At 41.6% G+C, this 18,604-nt stretch overlaps 1 protein-coding gene across 1 annotated transcript in view; it reads right to left on the bottom strand.

Annotated features, from left to right (window-relative positions):
• Positions 1–18,604, bottom strand: part of aff4 (AF4/FMR2 family, member 4) — a 67,717-nt gene that overhangs the window by 5,151 nt on the left and 43,962 nt on the right. Inside the window, exons 10-19 of the mRNA XM_063011066.1 lie at positions 16,013–16,816; positions 13,689–13,765; positions 11,898–12,117; positions 9,690–9,778; positions 8,662–8,725; positions 6,989–7,125; positions 3,376–3,447; positions 2,518–2,611; positions 1,998–2,041; positions 385–605 (exon numbers count right to left, since the gene is read on the bottom strand). Coding sequence (XP_062867136.1) covers positions 385–605; positions 1,998–2,041; positions 2,518–2,611; positions 3,376–3,447; positions 6,989–7,125; positions 8,662–8,725; positions 9,690–9,778; positions 11,898–12,117; positions 13,689–13,765; positions 16,013–16,816 — 1,822 coding nt within the window. The remainder of the gene's footprint in view (positions 1–384; positions 606–1,997; positions 2,042–2,517; positions 2,612–3,375; positions 3,448–6,988; positions 7,126–8,661; positions 8,726–9,689; positions 9,779–11,897; positions 12,118–13,688; positions 13,766–16,012; positions 16,817–18,604) is intronic.

The following is an 18,604-nucleotide window of genomic DNA, read 5'->3' as shown; positions in this document are numbered from 1 at the left end:
ACTGCATGCTGTAACACTTTAACATTGTACACACTGGTTAAATACATCACACAGCCTACACGTTATTTGTATGATTTGTATCCTTTCACTGACACACACTATATGTCCACTTTACATCATTAAAATGAACTGGAACCTGACAGACACTAAAAGTTTCTCAGAAGAGTGAAGGCTGTTGAAGCTTGCCAACTGTGTATTAATGCCGATGGTTTTAGAATGGAATATTCAACAAGCTCGTGGTCAGACCTCTCAGTAATCAGATCAGGAGTTGTGCAAGTGGCAGCAGATTCACAACTGGGAATTCGAAAAGTCTAGATCAGGAGATAAAGGGGGTAAAATGCAGCAAATGTACAAAAGGCAACGTTCAAAAATGGCTTGTTTTACCTTTCTGTTCCTTGGCCAGCTGCTCGGCTTGCTCCCACACATCGGTGGCATAGAGAAAGTTGGATGTGACCTGAACGTAGCTGGCCGCCATCTGGTGGATGCGCTGGGGAATAGTGACGGAGGAGCTGCCACTCTGGCTCGAGGAGCTACTGGAGGAATAGTTGCCTGTGTTGCCAGGGGACACCTTGGGAGACACCGGGGATGGCATGCCTGCTGCTTTGCTGTAAGACAAGAGGAGAAAATGGGTTAAAAAGCCAGTCAGTCTGGAAAACGACCAACTAAGTATATATTATAACAAAAACAAACTGTAGGATGAGGAGGAAACATACAGCCATAAAGCAGGAGGACACAGATATAGAAAGGGACTGCTGGGTGCAGCAAAAATGAGAGCACTTCATACATGAGTTATAAACTGACTTTATAACTAGAAAATGAGAAAGAACTGTTTACAGAAACCTTTACGTATTGTTAGTAGCCACACAGAAGCTTAAGATTACTGATTACAGTTGATTAAAAAATGGTCGTTTTCTGTGGAGTAATTGTTTTACTAGATTTGGCAAATGCCAGGTGAATGTAACCAGTGATAGCTCAGTGGTTAAGGTACTGGACTAGTAAACAGAAGGTTGCCGGTTCAAGCCCCGCCACCACCAAGTTGCCACTGTTGGGTCCCTGAGCAAGGCCCTTAACCCTCAATTGCTCATTGTGTGCAAGTCGCTTTGGATAAAAGCGTCTGCTAAATGCTGAAAATGTAAAAATGTAAACCTGCCTTTATTCATACTGATAAATGCGAAATATGATGAAGGACTAATGGCCTATGGCTGTTCTTAATGATTTAACCTGGGTAAATATGTTACAGTGATGAGAAACGGTGATGGCACTGCATATAAAGACATTTAAGAGAATTGTATCCCTCCTGCGATGCAAAAGATCTCTGCTTACTGTGATACTGTCCTACTTCACTAATACTCTAGTGGGTGAACGGAATTTAATCCCCACATTCATGCTCTAAAATTTCTTGAAAAGCCAGAACAGTGGAGGCTATTATAGAAACAAATGGGAGAACAATTCCATATTGATGTATATGGTTTTAAAATGAGGTGGAGATGATGTTGATAATCATGTCCACATACGTTTGGTCAGCCAGTGACCGAACGAGTAACACCAATACATCAAAATCATTTCCACTGTAATCACCTCTTAGTAATTGGAAGGGGTGTGCACATACTTTTGGCTGTATGGCGCTTGCTTTAAAATCTATAATTACACTTTTCATACGCTTTAGCCACAACTATTTCTAACGAATGTAAAAAAAATCATATATAAAAAATAAGTCAGCTGCTTTTAACAGGCTGTGCTACTGTGAACAAACGTGAGGTCTATTAAAACATAGTATGACAAGTTTGGTGTTGAAAATGTCTGTTACGTTCCAATTTTTCATCACACACTTATGCCTGTGCTTAGAAATGCTCATGGTTTTAGAATAGAATATTCAACAAGCTGGTGGTCAGGTGTCCACAAACCTTAGGCCACATTAATTTATATAAGTTAGCAGATGGAAACCAAATCATACAATGCTGTGCAAAAGTAAGAAAAATAAATGAAGTTGGACATACTTTGCCATTCCAGGAGACGGAGCTTGAGTGTTACTTAGTGAATTCTGAAATGGAAAATACACACACAAAGAAAAAGGCCAAAAGATTAAAGATGAACTATTCCAAATTTTAAACAGAGAAGTAATATTACAGCATAAATGCTAAAGTAAATATGCAATTTATAGACATGAATCAATCATGTATTTTTCTGCCCATATTTGATCCTAATTTCCTTGCAGTCCAACTGAAAGATAGATTTTTTTTAAAAGCCGATTTGTTTTGTTATTATTTTTAAACACATGAAACTCATTAGTACATCTGCAGTTCTTCTTATCAGTTGCAATACAAAATTTATTTTCCTTTTACAGACCAAACAGGCTTTTTAAATGTCTAAATAAAAAAAAAAAAAGACTTTTTCATTACAGCCTGCTAGCATCTTTTTTCACATAATGTTATTTACGTGATTAAATCCCCTCTGATAAATGGCATTATCATAGTGCTACTGTGAATGGAACTTAGGAATGAAAGGTAATAAAAGTACCTTTAAATGTTCAGTAAGAGTCTTTGAGTACTTCAGCGCACTTTCCTTCCTCAGTTTGAAGAGCCTCAGGTAGAGGAGAGACTGGCATCTCAGGCTGTAGGGATAGAGAGTAAATTCATTTAATAAAAATAAATGAAATAAAATATAAACACAGCTGGTTTTATTTTTCTTTAAGCATAAGTAAGATCTTAGAGCAACATATGCTGCCTTCAAGACGTCATCTTTTCCAGGGACGTCCATGCATTTTTCACCAAGACAATGCAAAACCACATGCTGCACAAATTACAAAGGCATGGCTGTGGAAGAAGAGGGTACGGGTACTGGACTGGCCTGCCTGCAGACCTGACCTGTCCCCAATAGAGAATGTGTGGAGTACTGTTGCACATCTTAAGACGTGTTTGCAGGAAGAAGAAGACAAAATAAAACCTGAAACACTAAAGCACTTGGTATCCTTGGTGCCAAAACGTCTTTTAAGTGTGGTGAAAAGGAACGGCAACATAAAGTGGTAAATGCTTTAGCGTCCTAACATTTTTTGGAATGTGTTGCAGGCCTGAAATGCAGGAATGGATGTTTATTAATAAATGAAATGAAGTTAAGCAGACAAAACATGAAATATCTCAGGTTCATCCTGTCTGCAATCAAACAAAAGTCAAAGTCCATGCTGTCCCAACTTTTTCTGATTTGGGGTTGTAAAAGAATGAGACTTAAGCTCAGTGATGACTGTCATTCTTAGAGCAGCCTGTCAGAAAGGCTGAGCATTTCTTCTTGTAACCAGAAGGCACCATAAATTTGTTGGACAGGAAAATTACATGATCTGCGTTAGCTAATGTGATGTGCATCTGTGAATTCTCTACCTACCACAGCACTGTCAGCCTTTTATCAGCCGACGTAGCATCTGGTGCCATGTAGTTCTTTAATTTCATAGTGTACCTGAAATAAAACACACCATCGTTTACAAAAGTGCAAAGTCTTTCTTCACTGCTTAATATTCAAGCGCATTATAAAATCACGCAAACGGGCCACCTAGAGGTTGCAAAGAGAATTAAAGCTACAATTACAATGTATAGAGAAGTACCATGGTTCTCAAAACGTTTTAGACCAATTGGAACCACCGATCAAACGAATACCTTCAAGTACTTTACATAATTCATCTCATAGCCACACAGCTCAGTAGGCACTCAGTAGGTCAGTAGTATTTCTTAAACACTAGCAGTGCTGTCTATGTCAAGATGAACTCCAGACGTCACATGGTCTGTCGTCTCTTTTTTTCTCCACACGTTTGTATAATTGATGCAGAGCTGGCATTATTCGATCTGACGTTTTTCATGCTGCCATCGATTCTGACTCCTAGTGACCATATGGACATTGTTTCTCCAGAGCATCCCTGTCTTTGAGTCTTCAGGCTTCTTAATGGCTCGTTTACGGTTCCTTTAATTAAATCAATCCATCCTGTTGTTGGCTGTCTTCTTCCTCGTCTGACTCATCTAAGCTTAATAGTCTTTTCCACTGGATGGGTTCTTCTCAAAATGTGTTTAAATTAAGAGGTTCGGTTTGGATATCTGGGCTTTGAGTAAGAAGTTGGGATCGATTTAGGTCAAGGACTCACTTGTTTGTCTCATTTGCTGTCTAATGTACACCGATCAGCCATAACATTAAAACCACCTCCTTGTTTCTACACTCACTGTCCATTATATCAGCTCCACTTACCATATAAAATCACTTCTACAATTACTGATTGTAGTCCATCTGTTTCCCCCTTTCATGCTGTTTTTAAATGGTCAGGACTCTCCCAGGACCACTACAGAGCAGGTATTATTTAGGTGGTGGATCATTCTCAGCACTGCAGTGACACTAAAATGGTGGTGGTGTGTTAGTGTGTGTTGTGCTGGTAGGAGTGGATCAGACACAGCAGCGCTGATGTAGTTTTTAAACACTGTCCAAATATATCCAGCCAAGAGCACCCTGTGGGCAGTGTCCTGTGACCACTGATGAAGGTCTAGAAGATGACCAACTCGAACAGCAGCAATAGATGAGCGATCGTCTCTGACTTTACATCTACAAGGTGGACCAACTAGGTAGGAGTGTCTAATAGAGTGGACAGTGAGTGGACATGGTATTTAAAAACTCCAGCAGCACTGCTGTGTCTGATCCACTCATACCAGCACAACACACACTAACACACCACCACCATGTCAGTGTCACTGCAGTGCTGAGAATCATCCACCACCTAAATAATACCTGCTCTGTGGGGGTCCTGTGGGGGTCCTGACCATTGAAGAACAGAGTGAAATGAAAGCAGGCTAAAAAAGCATGCAGAGAAACAGATGAACTACAGTCAGTAATTGTAGGACTACAAAGTGCTTCTATGTGGTAAGTTAAGCTGATAAAATGGACAGTGAGTGTAGAAACAAGGAGGTGGTTTTAATGTTATCGCTGATCAGTGTACTCTAAAAAGTCTACACCAGCACCAAAGTTTAAATAACAGATAATAATATATTACTTGAGTGCATGCAGCTTATTTCACAAGGCTATCTGGAATGCCACCTGGAGAAGCAGTGGACCACAGTTTAACCACATTTTGAGAACCACAGCACTAGTATGAATTAAGGAGGTTAATGATTACAATAACTATAAACCAGTAACAGAAGAAGTCACTGTGGTATTAATAAGTTCAGTTTAAATAGTCATTGCATGTGTTTTTAAATCTGGCAGTTGATAGGAATACAGAGCAGACAGAGCTACAGATCTCTAAGTGATTTCTGACTCACCTTGACTCTCACTTAATGGGAATGCGACAGGCATTAAATTGAATCATGCACCGTGTTTACAGACGAACCCCTGTCTCAGAACAACATGCTGCATAAGCAACTCGAACAGGAAACCCATTTTACATGATTTAACTATGACGCATTCCAAACATAAATTATTCCCTAGTTTGAACCATAAGCAGTGAAGCTGTTTTGCCTGGTGGAGCTATGATGCATTTGAAATATAAATTATTCCCCTAGTTTAAACTATAAACAGTAAAGCTGTTTTGCATCAGTATGTTCAACTATGTACATGTGGAGCTGTGAAACCAACACAATGTGGATATGTTCTGTGTGCATTTCATATTATTTGCTAAGCGTGTTTATTTATTTCTGTCTGGTAACAGTAAAGCAGTACTCTTCTAATTTACAGCCATAATTGCTACACTGAGATATAAAGCATAAATAAAGCATAAAGACTTTAACAAACTTGGTAATGTTTTGATGTGACGCCCTAAGTTTGTTGGATAACAGTTTACCGTCGAGTAATGATTGGTTATCTGTAAGGTCCTATCTAATTCACAGCCGTGTAAATGGCGTCACGGACTGTGAAATGAGTTTGTGTTTAGTGATTTTTTAATTTTTTTGCATTTTCTCCCCTTTTCCCCCCCTTTAGCGCGTCCAATTGTCCGATTTGCATCGTGCTTCCTCTCTGTCTATGCCGAACCATGCCCTGACCGAGGAGATCGAAGCTAAACCACATCCCCTGCGACATATGAGCATGAAGCCGGATGCATTTTTGCCACCCACACATTGATGAGTATTGTGCCACCTAGCGTTGCATGCGGAGAGACACACCCTAAGGGCACTCTTCCTCATCTCTGTGCAGGCACTTCCAATCAGCCAGCAGAGGTCGTAATCGCATTCTGACAGAGAGAGACCCACATCCGGCTCTTTGTCCCGCTCCCCCAACTGAACAACCGGCCAATCGTTGCTCATACAGCCACCCAGCCTTGAGCCGGCAAGGCAGAGCTAGATTCGATACGATGTACTCGAAATCCAGCTCTGGTTGCAGCGTGTGTTTTTACCGCTGCGCCACCTGAGCGGCCTGTTTAGTGATTTAACATTTTTTATTCTTGTAGCATATGAAATATAAGGTGCAAAATACAATAGTGTAACAGACTTTTCTGTGATGTGTGCTGAAAATGTTTAATGAATGTATGTGTTCACGTATTGAGTGCATTTTGTCCCTTTGGTGATTCCATAATCAATGAAAAAGTGTGCTTCTCTACACACGTGATCATCTCTCTGTAGTCTGTGCTGTGCCTCAAAAGAACTAAAGTATTCTGCTCCCGATAGTTTGTCTACGTACAGTTTATTTCCTTTTTTATAAACTAAGCAAACTCTAAAGACGCTCGGTTACACCAGAAATCACTTAGACAAAATGTCCAAGATGTCTAAAGCAACACTACTCGGGTAACTGAGTTAGGAAAACTCCCAAACCAATTACGTGGACGCAGAGGGGGATGTGACAAAACACAGACATCATTCAATTTATGTGTTATTTAATGACTGCTGTGAAATTTTTTTAAAACAAGGTCCATGATATTAAGCACATTTTCCTGTGAATTTAGCAAGTCCGTAGTTATTTGTTAAAAGAGCCTGACAGAATTTACAACTCTATTACAAATCATAGGTCACACTGCTTTGAGGCGTGTACTTACTTAATGAGTTCCACAGTTTCAGCATACATAGGGAAAGGGGATTTGGCTTCCTGTGCACTTTTCTCCAATGCGTTGCCACACTCGATAAAGGAGACCACAGCGTCCAGGTAATATACAGCCTTTTCAAATCTGTCCACCTTCAGGAGAAAGATGTATATACAAGAAGTTTTACAAACTCTTAAAAAACAGCTTTGAGAGTGAGAAATAAAAAACATCAAGTTCTCTTGACACACATCCATGTGCCATATTATCTAACCCCCAGCCTCAGTACTTAGTGGAACTTCTTTTTGCCTTAATAACCTCTAATGAACAGTCTGGCACCTCTCTAAATAAATCAAAATCAATTATGCCAGTCGCACGGTCAAGATTGCCAGACTGCAGCAGAAAAACCTCCCCACATTAACACTGATCCACCTTCACAACTGACTGATTCTAAGCCTTGTCTTTGTTGAGCTGATCCATATGGTCAGGTTTTGAGTGTGCACTCTATAGAACTGTGTCACAAACACCAATCCAAATTCATTCTTTTATTTCAGTCAACTCTTCCTGTGCTTTTTGGTCAAGAGAGGTGTGCATTGTGCATTGCCAGTCCCTGGTTATTAAGTGACCTTCTGTGTTTATATAACACATCACAACTGTAGCAAATTAAGGGTGGTTAATGATTTCCCAATGCTTTAATCGTGCTGTAACCCAACTTTAGGTCATACAGACTGGCAGTAGGTTTTAAGATCATCAATATTATGTAAAATATTTTGTTTCGTTTTTCTTTTTTTTAATATTTTGTTTATGCATTTTCTCCCCTTTTTCTCCCGACTTTTAGCGCATCCAATTGCCCGATTGCGTCTCCACTAATGCTGGCCCCAGCTCTGATTGAGGAGAACGAAGCTAACCCACGCCCCCCCGACACGTGGGCAGCTGCCGTATGCATTTTGTCACCTACACTAGACGAGATCAGCTGCGGATCAGCACTGTGTACGGAGAGTACACAGTACTCCGTACACAGTACGGAATGTGGTTGCTCAGTCCAGCCGGCAGGCAGAGCTGATACGCGATACAATGTATTCGCGATCCCAGCTCTGGTGTGCTAGCGTGTGTTTTTACAGCTGCGCCACATAAGCGGCAAATATTCTGTTTTCTAAAATACTATCATTACAATCATTCATTTTCTTTGTTCAACTTAAAAATTTCAACTTAATTTAAAGCTAAATCTAGCTCTTTAGAAAAGCTTAATTATTAATATTTAATTTCTCTGGGGGGGAAGTGGGGTGTTAAATTTTAGACTGCAACTGTGCTATGATAAATAACTCTTTACTATTCTATATGATCTGCATAAAATGCAAAAATGTATAAACTAAATTGTAATTTGATCCACCAAAAATGCACATTAACAGTCACAGTTGTATTAGAAAAAAATCACTGGCTTGGACACAGTTGTACATTTGAATCACTGCCTATACTCCATACATTACATGGCCAAAACTATGTGGACACCTGACCATGAGCTGCTTGTACTATCTATTCAAACCATGTTGTTTGGACATTATTTATATTTTTATTATTTATATTATCCTAGAAAGAGCCCCAGACTAAAAACTAGTCTTAAAAACTCCATAGGGATTATGTAAATAAAGAGCTTAATAAAAGTTACTGAAGCAGTAGGGAAATATCCTCACCAGAGCGTCCGCATTGTGTTTCAGCTTCTTGGCTTCTTGAAGGTAATGGTCAGCAGAGTGAACCCTGAAAACAATACACAAGTGTTAGGTTTTCTTTTTGGCATGGCAAAACATTTCTGGATGAGAAAGCTTGTTATATAAAATGCAAACCCGGTCTCCACATTTCACAGCTCACTATCGCCTTGCTGTATTTTTCTTACAATGTCATGCTAAATTTAAGGGTGAATTTAACAGTTCAGAGTTTTGTGACGGTGAGAATCAGTTTCTCTCCACAAGTCTGTGCTTCGCTTCTGATTGCATCAAACAATTTGTTGTAATTGGCCGTGCTTTGAAAAGGTTAGAGGTAAACTGGCTGTAAGTTCAAACTGATTAAGTGGTAAATTATGCTTCATAGCGGCAAATGTGATGGTCACTCTTTAGGAAACAATGGCACAGACAGTGCCGTAAATCATGTGGATGCAGCCTAATAGGCATAAAGGTTACCAGCCAGCTTCACAGCTTGTTAAATAGTGTCAGCTTGACCAACAAAGAAAATTATTATTTGTTGGCCATGTAACTAACAATGGCTGGTAACCTTTAACCTATTAGTCTGCACCCATATCGTTTGTGTCTGGTTATATCAGACACACGGCCTGTCAGGAATACACACACAAACTCCACCTGTTAACCATTTCACCTATTAGTTAAACATCCGGCACCACAATGGCACAGTGGGCATTAATGTTGCCTCACAGCAAAAAGGTACTGGGTTTGATTCCCCTGCCAGGTGGCCAGAGTCCTTTTTGTGTTTAGTTTGCATGTTTTCTCTGTGTCCATGTAAGTTTCCTCCAACAAGTCCACAAGTGAAGCTAATAGAAACTGCCCCAAGTGTGTGTGTATTTGCCATGTGATGGACTGCCCGGTGTGTTCACCCAATGAATCAGACCCACCGTGAGCCTGACCAGGATAAAGCAGGGGTAAAACACAGTAAATGAATGAATGAATAAATGAAACACCCCACATACTGAGTTACCACACAGACTACTAACCTGTCCTCAAAGAGCAGTTTGGACCTCTTGGAACCGTCTGAGGTAAGGGGGGGAACCGCCAGCTGATTCTCACTCTTGGAGCTCTTCTCCTAAAAAGGGGATAAGAAAAGGTTAAACAATATTAACATCAATAACTTGTCAGATACATGAATTTAAATTAATTTTTAACTGTAGTTTAGTGTTTTATACTATACTTGGGTTATGTTCAGTGTATAAGTGTCAAAAACAACCCTGTTATTTTACATTAGCCTAAAATATAAGCAGTTCCACAGGACCATGGAACACATTAACAGGTTTTCCATACATCCTTACGGGAATAAAAACCTTGAAACTGAACGCCTTTAAATTGACGTCGAGTTTCCAATTGACGTCGAGTTTCAAGGTACCACTGTATGTATACGTGAGTGTATGTATACAGTGTATCACAAAAGTGAGTACACCCCTCACATTTCTGCAAATATTTCATTATAACTTTTCATTATAACTTTTCATTGGACAACACTATAGACATGAAACTTGGATATAACTTAGAGTAGTCAGTGTACAGCTTGTATAGCAGTGTAGATTTACTGTCTTCTGAAAATAACTCAACACACAGCCATTAATGTCTAAATAGCTGGCAACATAAGTGAGTACACCCCACAGTGAACATGTCCAAATTGTGCCCAAATGTGTCGTTGTCCCTCCCTGGTGTCATGTGTCAAGGTCCCAGGTGTAAATGGGGAGCAGGGCTGTTAAATTTGGTGTTTTGGGTACAATTCTCTCATACTGGCCACTGGATATTCAACATGGCACCTCATGGCAAAGAACTCTCTGAGGATGTGAGAAATAGAATTGTTGCTCTCCACAAAGATGGCCTGGGCTATAAGAAGATTGCTAACACCCTGAAACTGAGCTACAGCATGGTGGCCAAGGTCATACAGCGGTTTTCCAGGACAGGTTCCACTCGGAACAGGCTTCGCCAGGGTCGACCAAAGAAGTTGAGTCCACGTGTTCGGCGTCATATCCAGAGGTTGGCTTTAAAAAATAGACACATGAGTGCTGCCAGCATTTCTGCAGAGGTTGAAGACGTGGGAGGTCAGCCTGTCAGTGCTCAGACCATACGCCGCACACTGCATCAACTCGGTCTGCATGGTCGTCATCCCAGAAGGAAGCTGACGCACAAGAAAGCCCGCAAACAGTTTGCTGAAGACAAGCAGTCCAAGAACATGGATTACTGGAATGCCCTGTGGTCTGACGAGACCAAGATAAACTTGTTTGGCTCAGATGGTGTCCAGCATGTGTGGCAGCACCCTGGTGAGAAGTACCAAGACAACTGTATCTTGCCTACAGTCAAGCATGGTGGTGGTAGCATCATGGTCTTGGGCTGCATGAGTGTTGCTGGCACTGGGGAGCTGCAGTTCATTGAGGGAAACATGAATTCCAACATGTACTGTGACATTCTGAAACAGAGCATGATCCCCTCCCTTCGAAAACTGGGCCTCATGGCAGTTTTCCAACAGGATAACGACCCCAAACACAACCTCCAAGATGACAACTGCCTTGCTGAGGAAGCTGAAGGTAAAGGTGATGGACTAAACCCAATTGAGCACCTGTGGCGCATCCTCAAGTGGAAGATGGAGGAGTTCAAGGTGTCTAACATCCACCAGCTCCGTGATGTCATCATGGAGGAGTGGAAGAGGATTCCAGTAGCAACCTGTGCAGCTCTGGTGAATTCCATGCCCAGGAGGGTTAAGGCAGTGCTGGATAATAATGGTGGTCACACAAAATATTGACACTTTGGGCACAATTTGGACATGTTCTCTGTGGGGTGTACTCACTTATGTTGCCAGCTATTTAGACATTAATGGCTGTGTGTTGAGTTATTTTCAGAAGACAGTAAATCTACACTGCTATACAAGTTGTACACTGACTACTCTAACTTATTTCCAAGTTTTATTTCTATAGTGTTGTCCCATGAAAAGATATAATGAAATATTTGCAGAAATGTGAGGGGTGTACTCACTTTTGTGATACACTGTATATATAAAATGATATGTGAATATACACACACATGTATACACATGTACTTATGTATGAACATATGTCTGTCTCTCCTGGGATGAGCTTTAAACATCATGCTGAATTTTATGCCTTTTAAGACTAAAGTGGTTTAAATCATAATGTCATTTCCATGAAGTCAGGGACAGCAGAAGATCAAACTCAAACCTTGGTGTCCTTGCTGCGGCTCTGTTTGTCATCACCCTTGCGGTGCTTGGAGCCGGAGCTGCTCTTCGGGGCCTCTTTGCTGCTGGCACTGCTCGGCAGTGAACTGGATGACTGGCTGGCAGTACGTTTACGGCCTTGGTTCTCAGACTTGGGCGTGCACTGGAGGGTCATGGAGGGAGATGGCACAGGTTCCTTCTCCTTCTCTATCCGCTTTGACGACCTGGAACAGATGTCATGTTTGATCCATTCAGATGTCATGAATCTCTTTTTCCTCTACTCTAAAACATTTCCCACTGCACAAAGTGTCTGACCTTTTGGAAACATGAATTTCGAAAATTCATGGAAAACTATAATGGTACGTTTGGGAATAGGACTAGCAGCATAGCTAATTAAAAAAAGTAAGTAAAGTTTTAGTATCATTTGTAATTGAAGTAGGGCTGTCACGCGATAAATTTTTTTAATCGAGATTAATCGCGATTAAAGAACAAAATTTATCGCGATTAATCTCAATTAACCGCAAACTAATAATTACGCAAAATTTTAACAGTTATGCACATTGTTATTGCAAGAACGTGTTTACCAATAAAACATTAATAAAATATGATAAAATTATTAAATCTAAATTCATTTTAGAAAGCACATTATCTGACAAAAGTGAGGATCTTTTCCTGTTTATAACCCTGACACTGAAAACAGGTGCACCAATCATTATGTTTTGATCTAATGTAAGGCATCAATAAAGCATCAAAACACAGATATGATTATTTCATAGATCTATTAAGAAAACCCTTTAATACTGTGTTTGTGCAGAAACAAGACTGGGAAATATTGTTCTAAATTACCATTTAAACATCTATAATTACCTGAAACAGCCAAGTTAGCAGACATTATCTATAAGTAATTGACTGTAGCTATAAAAAAAAGTGTTAATTAAAACTGTCCATGTAAACGCTTAGTCCATATAAATTTCAGATACAAATGTGTTTTAAAAAAAACTACAAACATCACAAATATAAATCATGTTTATAACCATGTGATAGAATAACCTGAATAAACTGTAGAGATGAAACATCACGCAGAGTTTCACTTTTTACCGGAGGGGGAGGAGGCGGAGCTACACGGTTTTGATGGACAGCTCTAGCAGCCAATGGAGATACTCGTTACAAAGCTTGCGTGATTTCATTAATCTTTTCATCAACACGTAAAAAAAGTGAAAACCGCTAAAAGTAGTTTATCATCGGACAGTTTGTGCGCTTTATATCCCAATTCATCTGAAATACAGTTAATTACCACAGAGACACACATGTATGTGGCACAAACAGCCAAATAAAAATAGTTAGATTAAAAATTGTAATCTCGATTAATTTTTTTAATCACGATTAAAATTTTAACGCGTTAACGACAGCCCTAAATTTAAGTGATGTCAAAATGCTTTAATCATAAGCAAACCTCCAATCGTTTGCACACCTTCAGTCATGATCCAGGAAGAGTGTTTTGCTTCTCTAATCATTCGCTAAACACTGGCGCCTTATCATCTGCTAGTGTTTGGTTTCCACACAGAGCTGTATCACATTAATATCACAAAAAACCTGCTAAGCTCCCTATGACCCCAAACGAAAACCCCCCCCAACAGCCGTCCGGACCTGTCCCATAGATCAGATATCGCAGCGGCAGCAGGTACAGACCCCGCCCAACTGTATTAGTGTGGACGCCAGGCCAGGTCGGTGGCTCTGATAAGATTTGAATTTTATGACTTCAAACACAGTACAAGAAGCATATATGTACACTTACTCCTTATTCGGCTTATGGTGCGATGACTTCTCCTCCAGCCTAGATTTCTTGTTATCTGGTTTGAGATTGTCCTCATTCTACAAACACAACAACCAAGCTGTCAAAACCCCAAAAAGCAACAAGATTACAAAGTACAGGCCGCTCAGGTGGCGCAGCGGTAAAGAACGCTAGCTCACCAGATTTGGGTTTCTAGATGCATCGTATCGAAACTCAGCTCTACCTTTCCGACTGGGTTGGGCGCCAGTATGAACAACGTTTGGCTGTTGTTCAGGGGCTTAGGGGTAGAGTCGGAGCATAGGTCCTCATAACCGGTACAACTGCGGCCCCTGCTGGTTGACCGACGGCGCCTGCACAGGGCTGAGGAATAACATTGAGGGGGGTGTGACCCTCCGTGCGCAGTGTCTCTCGGTGTATGAACTCGGCTCGTGCAGGTGAAAAACGCAGGCTGTACTGACTGTGTGCCGGAGAGGGCGCAATTCACTTGAGTGGCGTCCTCAGTCAGCGGCAAAAAGGGTCGAATCAGTTTAGAGGACACAATCAGGGTAATTGGACACGATTAAAATGGGGATAAAAGTTGGGGGGAAAAAGTGGGAAAAAATAGATAATAAAAAAAAATAAAAAAAAATAAAAGATTACAAAGTACACAGGAACCTCGATTTAACGGACCTTCATTTAACGGACAAAATCTGTAAAGCCAAATGTCCGGTCTGATTGGTTTAAAATTCCAGCGAGAAGCGTACCAAGACCAGCAGTTCAGTAATTGTCAGCTAGCCGGCACATGTCTCTCTGTTTACATGAGTGATAGGCTTTGTTTTGCAGGGAGGCTTGCTTTGTTCTCGCCTTTTTCTGTGTATTATGCCTAATTTTTGCAAGTTGTAGTGCTTAGTTATGGCTTCGAAAGTCAAAAGAAGTGGTAAGCAAAAGAGGGTGCATAATGGTATTGCTGAAATGTTTGAACTTATTATGTTCCTCACGTATGTGAGGAATATGGTGTGAAGAAACAGACAGTGAGTGATATACGTAGGTCTAAAGAAAGGAGTATGCATATTTATTTATAGGTTGTACATTCCATATGTGCATTTCTATTTACATAGATCAGCCATAACATTAAAACCACCTCCTTGTTTCTACACTCACTGTACATTTTATCAGCTTCCACTTACCACATAGAAGCACTTTGTAGTTCTACAATTACTGACTGTAGTCCATCTGTTTCTGTACATACTTTTTAGCCTGCTTTCACCCCGTTCTTCAAGTTCAGGACCTCCCCACAGGACCACCACAGAGTAGGTATTATTTAGGTGGTGGATGATTCTCAGCACTGCAGTGACACTGACATGGTGGTGGTGTGTTAGTGTGTGTTGTGCTGGTATTAATAGATCAGACACAGCATCGCTGCTGGAATTTTAAATACCGTGTCCACTCACTGTCCACTCTATTAGACACTCCTACCTAGTTGGTCCACCTTGTAGATGTAAAGTCAGAGACGATCGCTCATCTATGGCTGCTGTTTGAGTTGGTCATCTTCTAGACCTTCATCAGTGGTCACAGGACGCTGCCCACGGGGCGCTGTTGGCTGGATATTTTTGGTTGGTGGATTATTCTCAGTCCAGCAGTGACATTAAGGTGTTTTAAAACACCATCAGCGCTGCTGCGTCTGATTCACTCATACCAGCACAACACACACTAACACGAACACAAACACACCACCACCATGTCAGTGTCACTGCAGTGCTGAGAATGATCCACCACCTAAATAATACCTACTCTGTAGTGGTCCTGTAGGGGTCCTGACCATTGAAGAACAGGGGGAAAGCAGGCTAAAAAGGTATGTAGAGAATTAGATGGACTACAGTCAGTAATTATAGAACTACAAAGTGCTCCTAAATGGTAAGTGGAGCTGATAAAATAGACAGTGAGTGTAGAAACAAGGAGGTGGTCATAATGTTATGCCTCATCGGTGTATGTAAGTCTAGAAAAACTAGGAGTGTGCATATTTATTTACAGGTTTTACATTACATGTGTGCATATTTATTTATATTGTTCATTTTGATCATAATGTGTTTATCATATGTGCATGTTTAGCACTTTTGTGGATTTTAGTGCTGTATAATCGTAAATTTCACACCCCATAAAAAAAAAAACAACCAGTGTTCACACTTTTTAGTCCATTAAATCAAGGTTCCACTGTATTTTCAAAAGTGCACATGTGAAAATTGTGCAGTACAGCAGTAAATTGTGTTTCCGTGATGAGCGAGTTTAATGAGTTTAGGTATTTCAACACAATAACAATTTTGGACACATCAATAAAATCTTGTCATTACCTTATGCTTCCTTTTGCCCTTACTGACTCCCTTTTCTGCAGGCTGCTTCTGAGTGTCCTTCCCCTCACCAGGTGAGTCTCTTTCCACCTTTATCTCTACATCTTTAAAAACCCTGCCAGGCACTCGGCTCAGCAGGTTGAGGTCAATGGTCACGAGCAGCTGTCTGGGTATGGGTGGTTTCTCCTCCGGCTCGAAAAGCGGCGAGAGAAGATTCTTCTCCTCCATGGGAGAAAAAACACTGGTAGGGTATTTCGGAGTATGTGATGAAGATGGCGCGCTCTCTTCTTCCTCCTCCTCCGAGTCTGACGATGACGACGGTTCCGTTTCCACAAACTCTCGTGACTTCTGAGTCGTCCTGGCCGGCTGTGTTTTGGATTTGCGCTTATCTGGAGGGGCCCGAGCCTCCTTTTTGGGCTCTTTCTTGGCGGCAGGTTTGCGTGGGCCCTTGTTGGGTGCTCTTGCGCGGTGCTGGGGTGTCTCGGGTCGAGTCTCGCTCTCTACCTTCAGGCTGGCTTTTTGTTCCTCTGCTACGACGGGCTTTTCTGCCTTCTTGGGCGCCTTTTTGCCCGTAGAGCGCCGTTGAGTGGTACCGGTGCCTCCTTCGGCGCTTTGCGCGGGTGATTTCTGCCGCCCTCGGCTGTTCTCTGAGCTCTTCTGGTTGGCTCGCTGATCCCGTCCTGGTGTGGAGGCGGAGTCTTTGGGACCCTGACTGCCGCTGTAGCCTCGGGCAGCGCTGGTGTCCCGGTCCTCCATTTTGGGAAGCCAGTTGTCCAGCTGCCACTTGTTGGCCAAAGGCTGTTCACGCTGGTACAGAGGGGGGGAAAAAGGTATCCGTTAAAATACGGGCTAAGACTGACATCCTCACTGACATTAAACCAGTAATGGGCATTACAACTTATTATTATTATATGATTTTAGGGTGCTCAAATGATACAGCAGTAAAACACACTAGCCCACCAGAGATGACATATCAAAATCACTCATTCAAATCTCAGCTGTGCTACCGGTAGGTCGGGCGCCTAAACAGACAATGACGGGCTCGCTAGAGGGTGGGAACGCCTAAGGGGATTCCACATAACTGCTGCAATTGCAAGCTTTGCTGGCTGATCAATAGTGCCCGCACAGAAATGGGGAATCATGGGGATCTGTGTGTTACTCTTCGTGTGCGATACAAATCTTCATATGAACACACCTAGTGCAAGTGAAAAAAGTGGTCAGCTACTGCATATGTGCAAGGATGTGTGGAGGTAGGGGGTTTGGGTGGTGTGTATCAGTCATGGCACTACTTGTTCAGGAGTAGCAATGGTATAGTTTTGTTTATGGAAATGTGGAAATTCTTACTGGGTAACTATGGCCATGGATACTTCCAAGACTGGTCTGTGTGCTTGAGCGAGTCAATTAATTAATTAATTAATGTATTTATTTATTAGGATTTAACGCCATGTTTTACACACTTTGGTTTAGCGATGCGTGAGTACGATACTGGTATCGGGTGTTTGCCCGATACCGCACTCATTAACTTGTACTCGTACTCGCAAACGAGGCTCCGATACTAAACATCCGATACCGTGTGCCTAGTGCACGTTGCTGCGTTATACCTGGTTCACACTACATGATTTTTGCCCTGATTTTCGCTCGGCGACTGGTCGGCGCTAGATTTGCCGGCTCGGGAGCAACTCGGCGTTCGCTCGGCGATCAAAACTCGGCTCTCGATCGCTAAGTGTGAACTATCCAACAACTCGATCCGACCGGCTCGCCGAGTTTTCTAGCACGTCAGATCAGAGCGGTGGAAAGAAACTACGGCTCTGCGTCAGATATCTGATCTGAGATGTGCGACTGGGAATGAGTGACATGTCGAACAGCCAATGAGAACGCAAGATACGGTGTGAGGGGAAACGCAGGAGAGGAGTGTAAACAGGTGGGACAGGGGCTTAATATAGTTTATATACCGGCACACACACGTTTTACAGTATTTCTGACCTGATCGTTCTCTACAAAACATAACAACAAAACACCAACATTGCAAAAATATTTATTAACCTCCAACTCACTACAGAACAATCCATGCTATTCGTGTTGCCAAATCCACTCAGATTCATTTATTTTTCCTCCTTGATTTCATCACATCAGCGCACAAACACTTTGATCACTCGCTACTTGTTGACGTGCATTTTTGGACGTGGTATCATTAAACTTCTCACGTGTGTTTTTGTTTAAAAAAAAAAACGGTATTCTAAATAGGTATCGGTATCGGTATCGTTAAGTACAAAAATACATGTACTTGTACTCGTACTCGGTTGGGAAAAAATAGTATCGATGCATCCCTACTTGGTAGTTACTGGTTACACAGGATTCATTAGTTCAAGTCTTTAATATCCAACACAGTCATGGACAATTTTGTATCTCCAATTAACCTGACTGCATGTCTTTGGACTGTGGGAGGAAACCGGAGCTCCCAGAGGAAACTCATGCAAACACGGGGAGAACATGCAAACTCCACACAAACAGGACCCGCACTGCTCCACCTGGGAATCAAACCCAGGACCTTCTGGCGCGAGTCAAAAACGTGGCTCATCAGACCAGGCCACGCTC

The sequence above is a fragment of the Trichomycterus rosablanca genome, chromosome 16 (assembly GCF_030014385.1).
Source record: "Trichomycterus rosablanca isolate fTriRos1 chromosome 16, fTriRos1.hap1, whole genome shotgun sequence".
NCBI lineage: Eukaryota > Metazoa > Chordata > Actinopteri > Siluriformes > Trichomycteridae > Trichomycterus > Trichomycterus rosablanca.
Note: the sequence above shows the minus strand (reverse complement) of the source record. Positions and strands in the feature narration are given on the sequence as shown.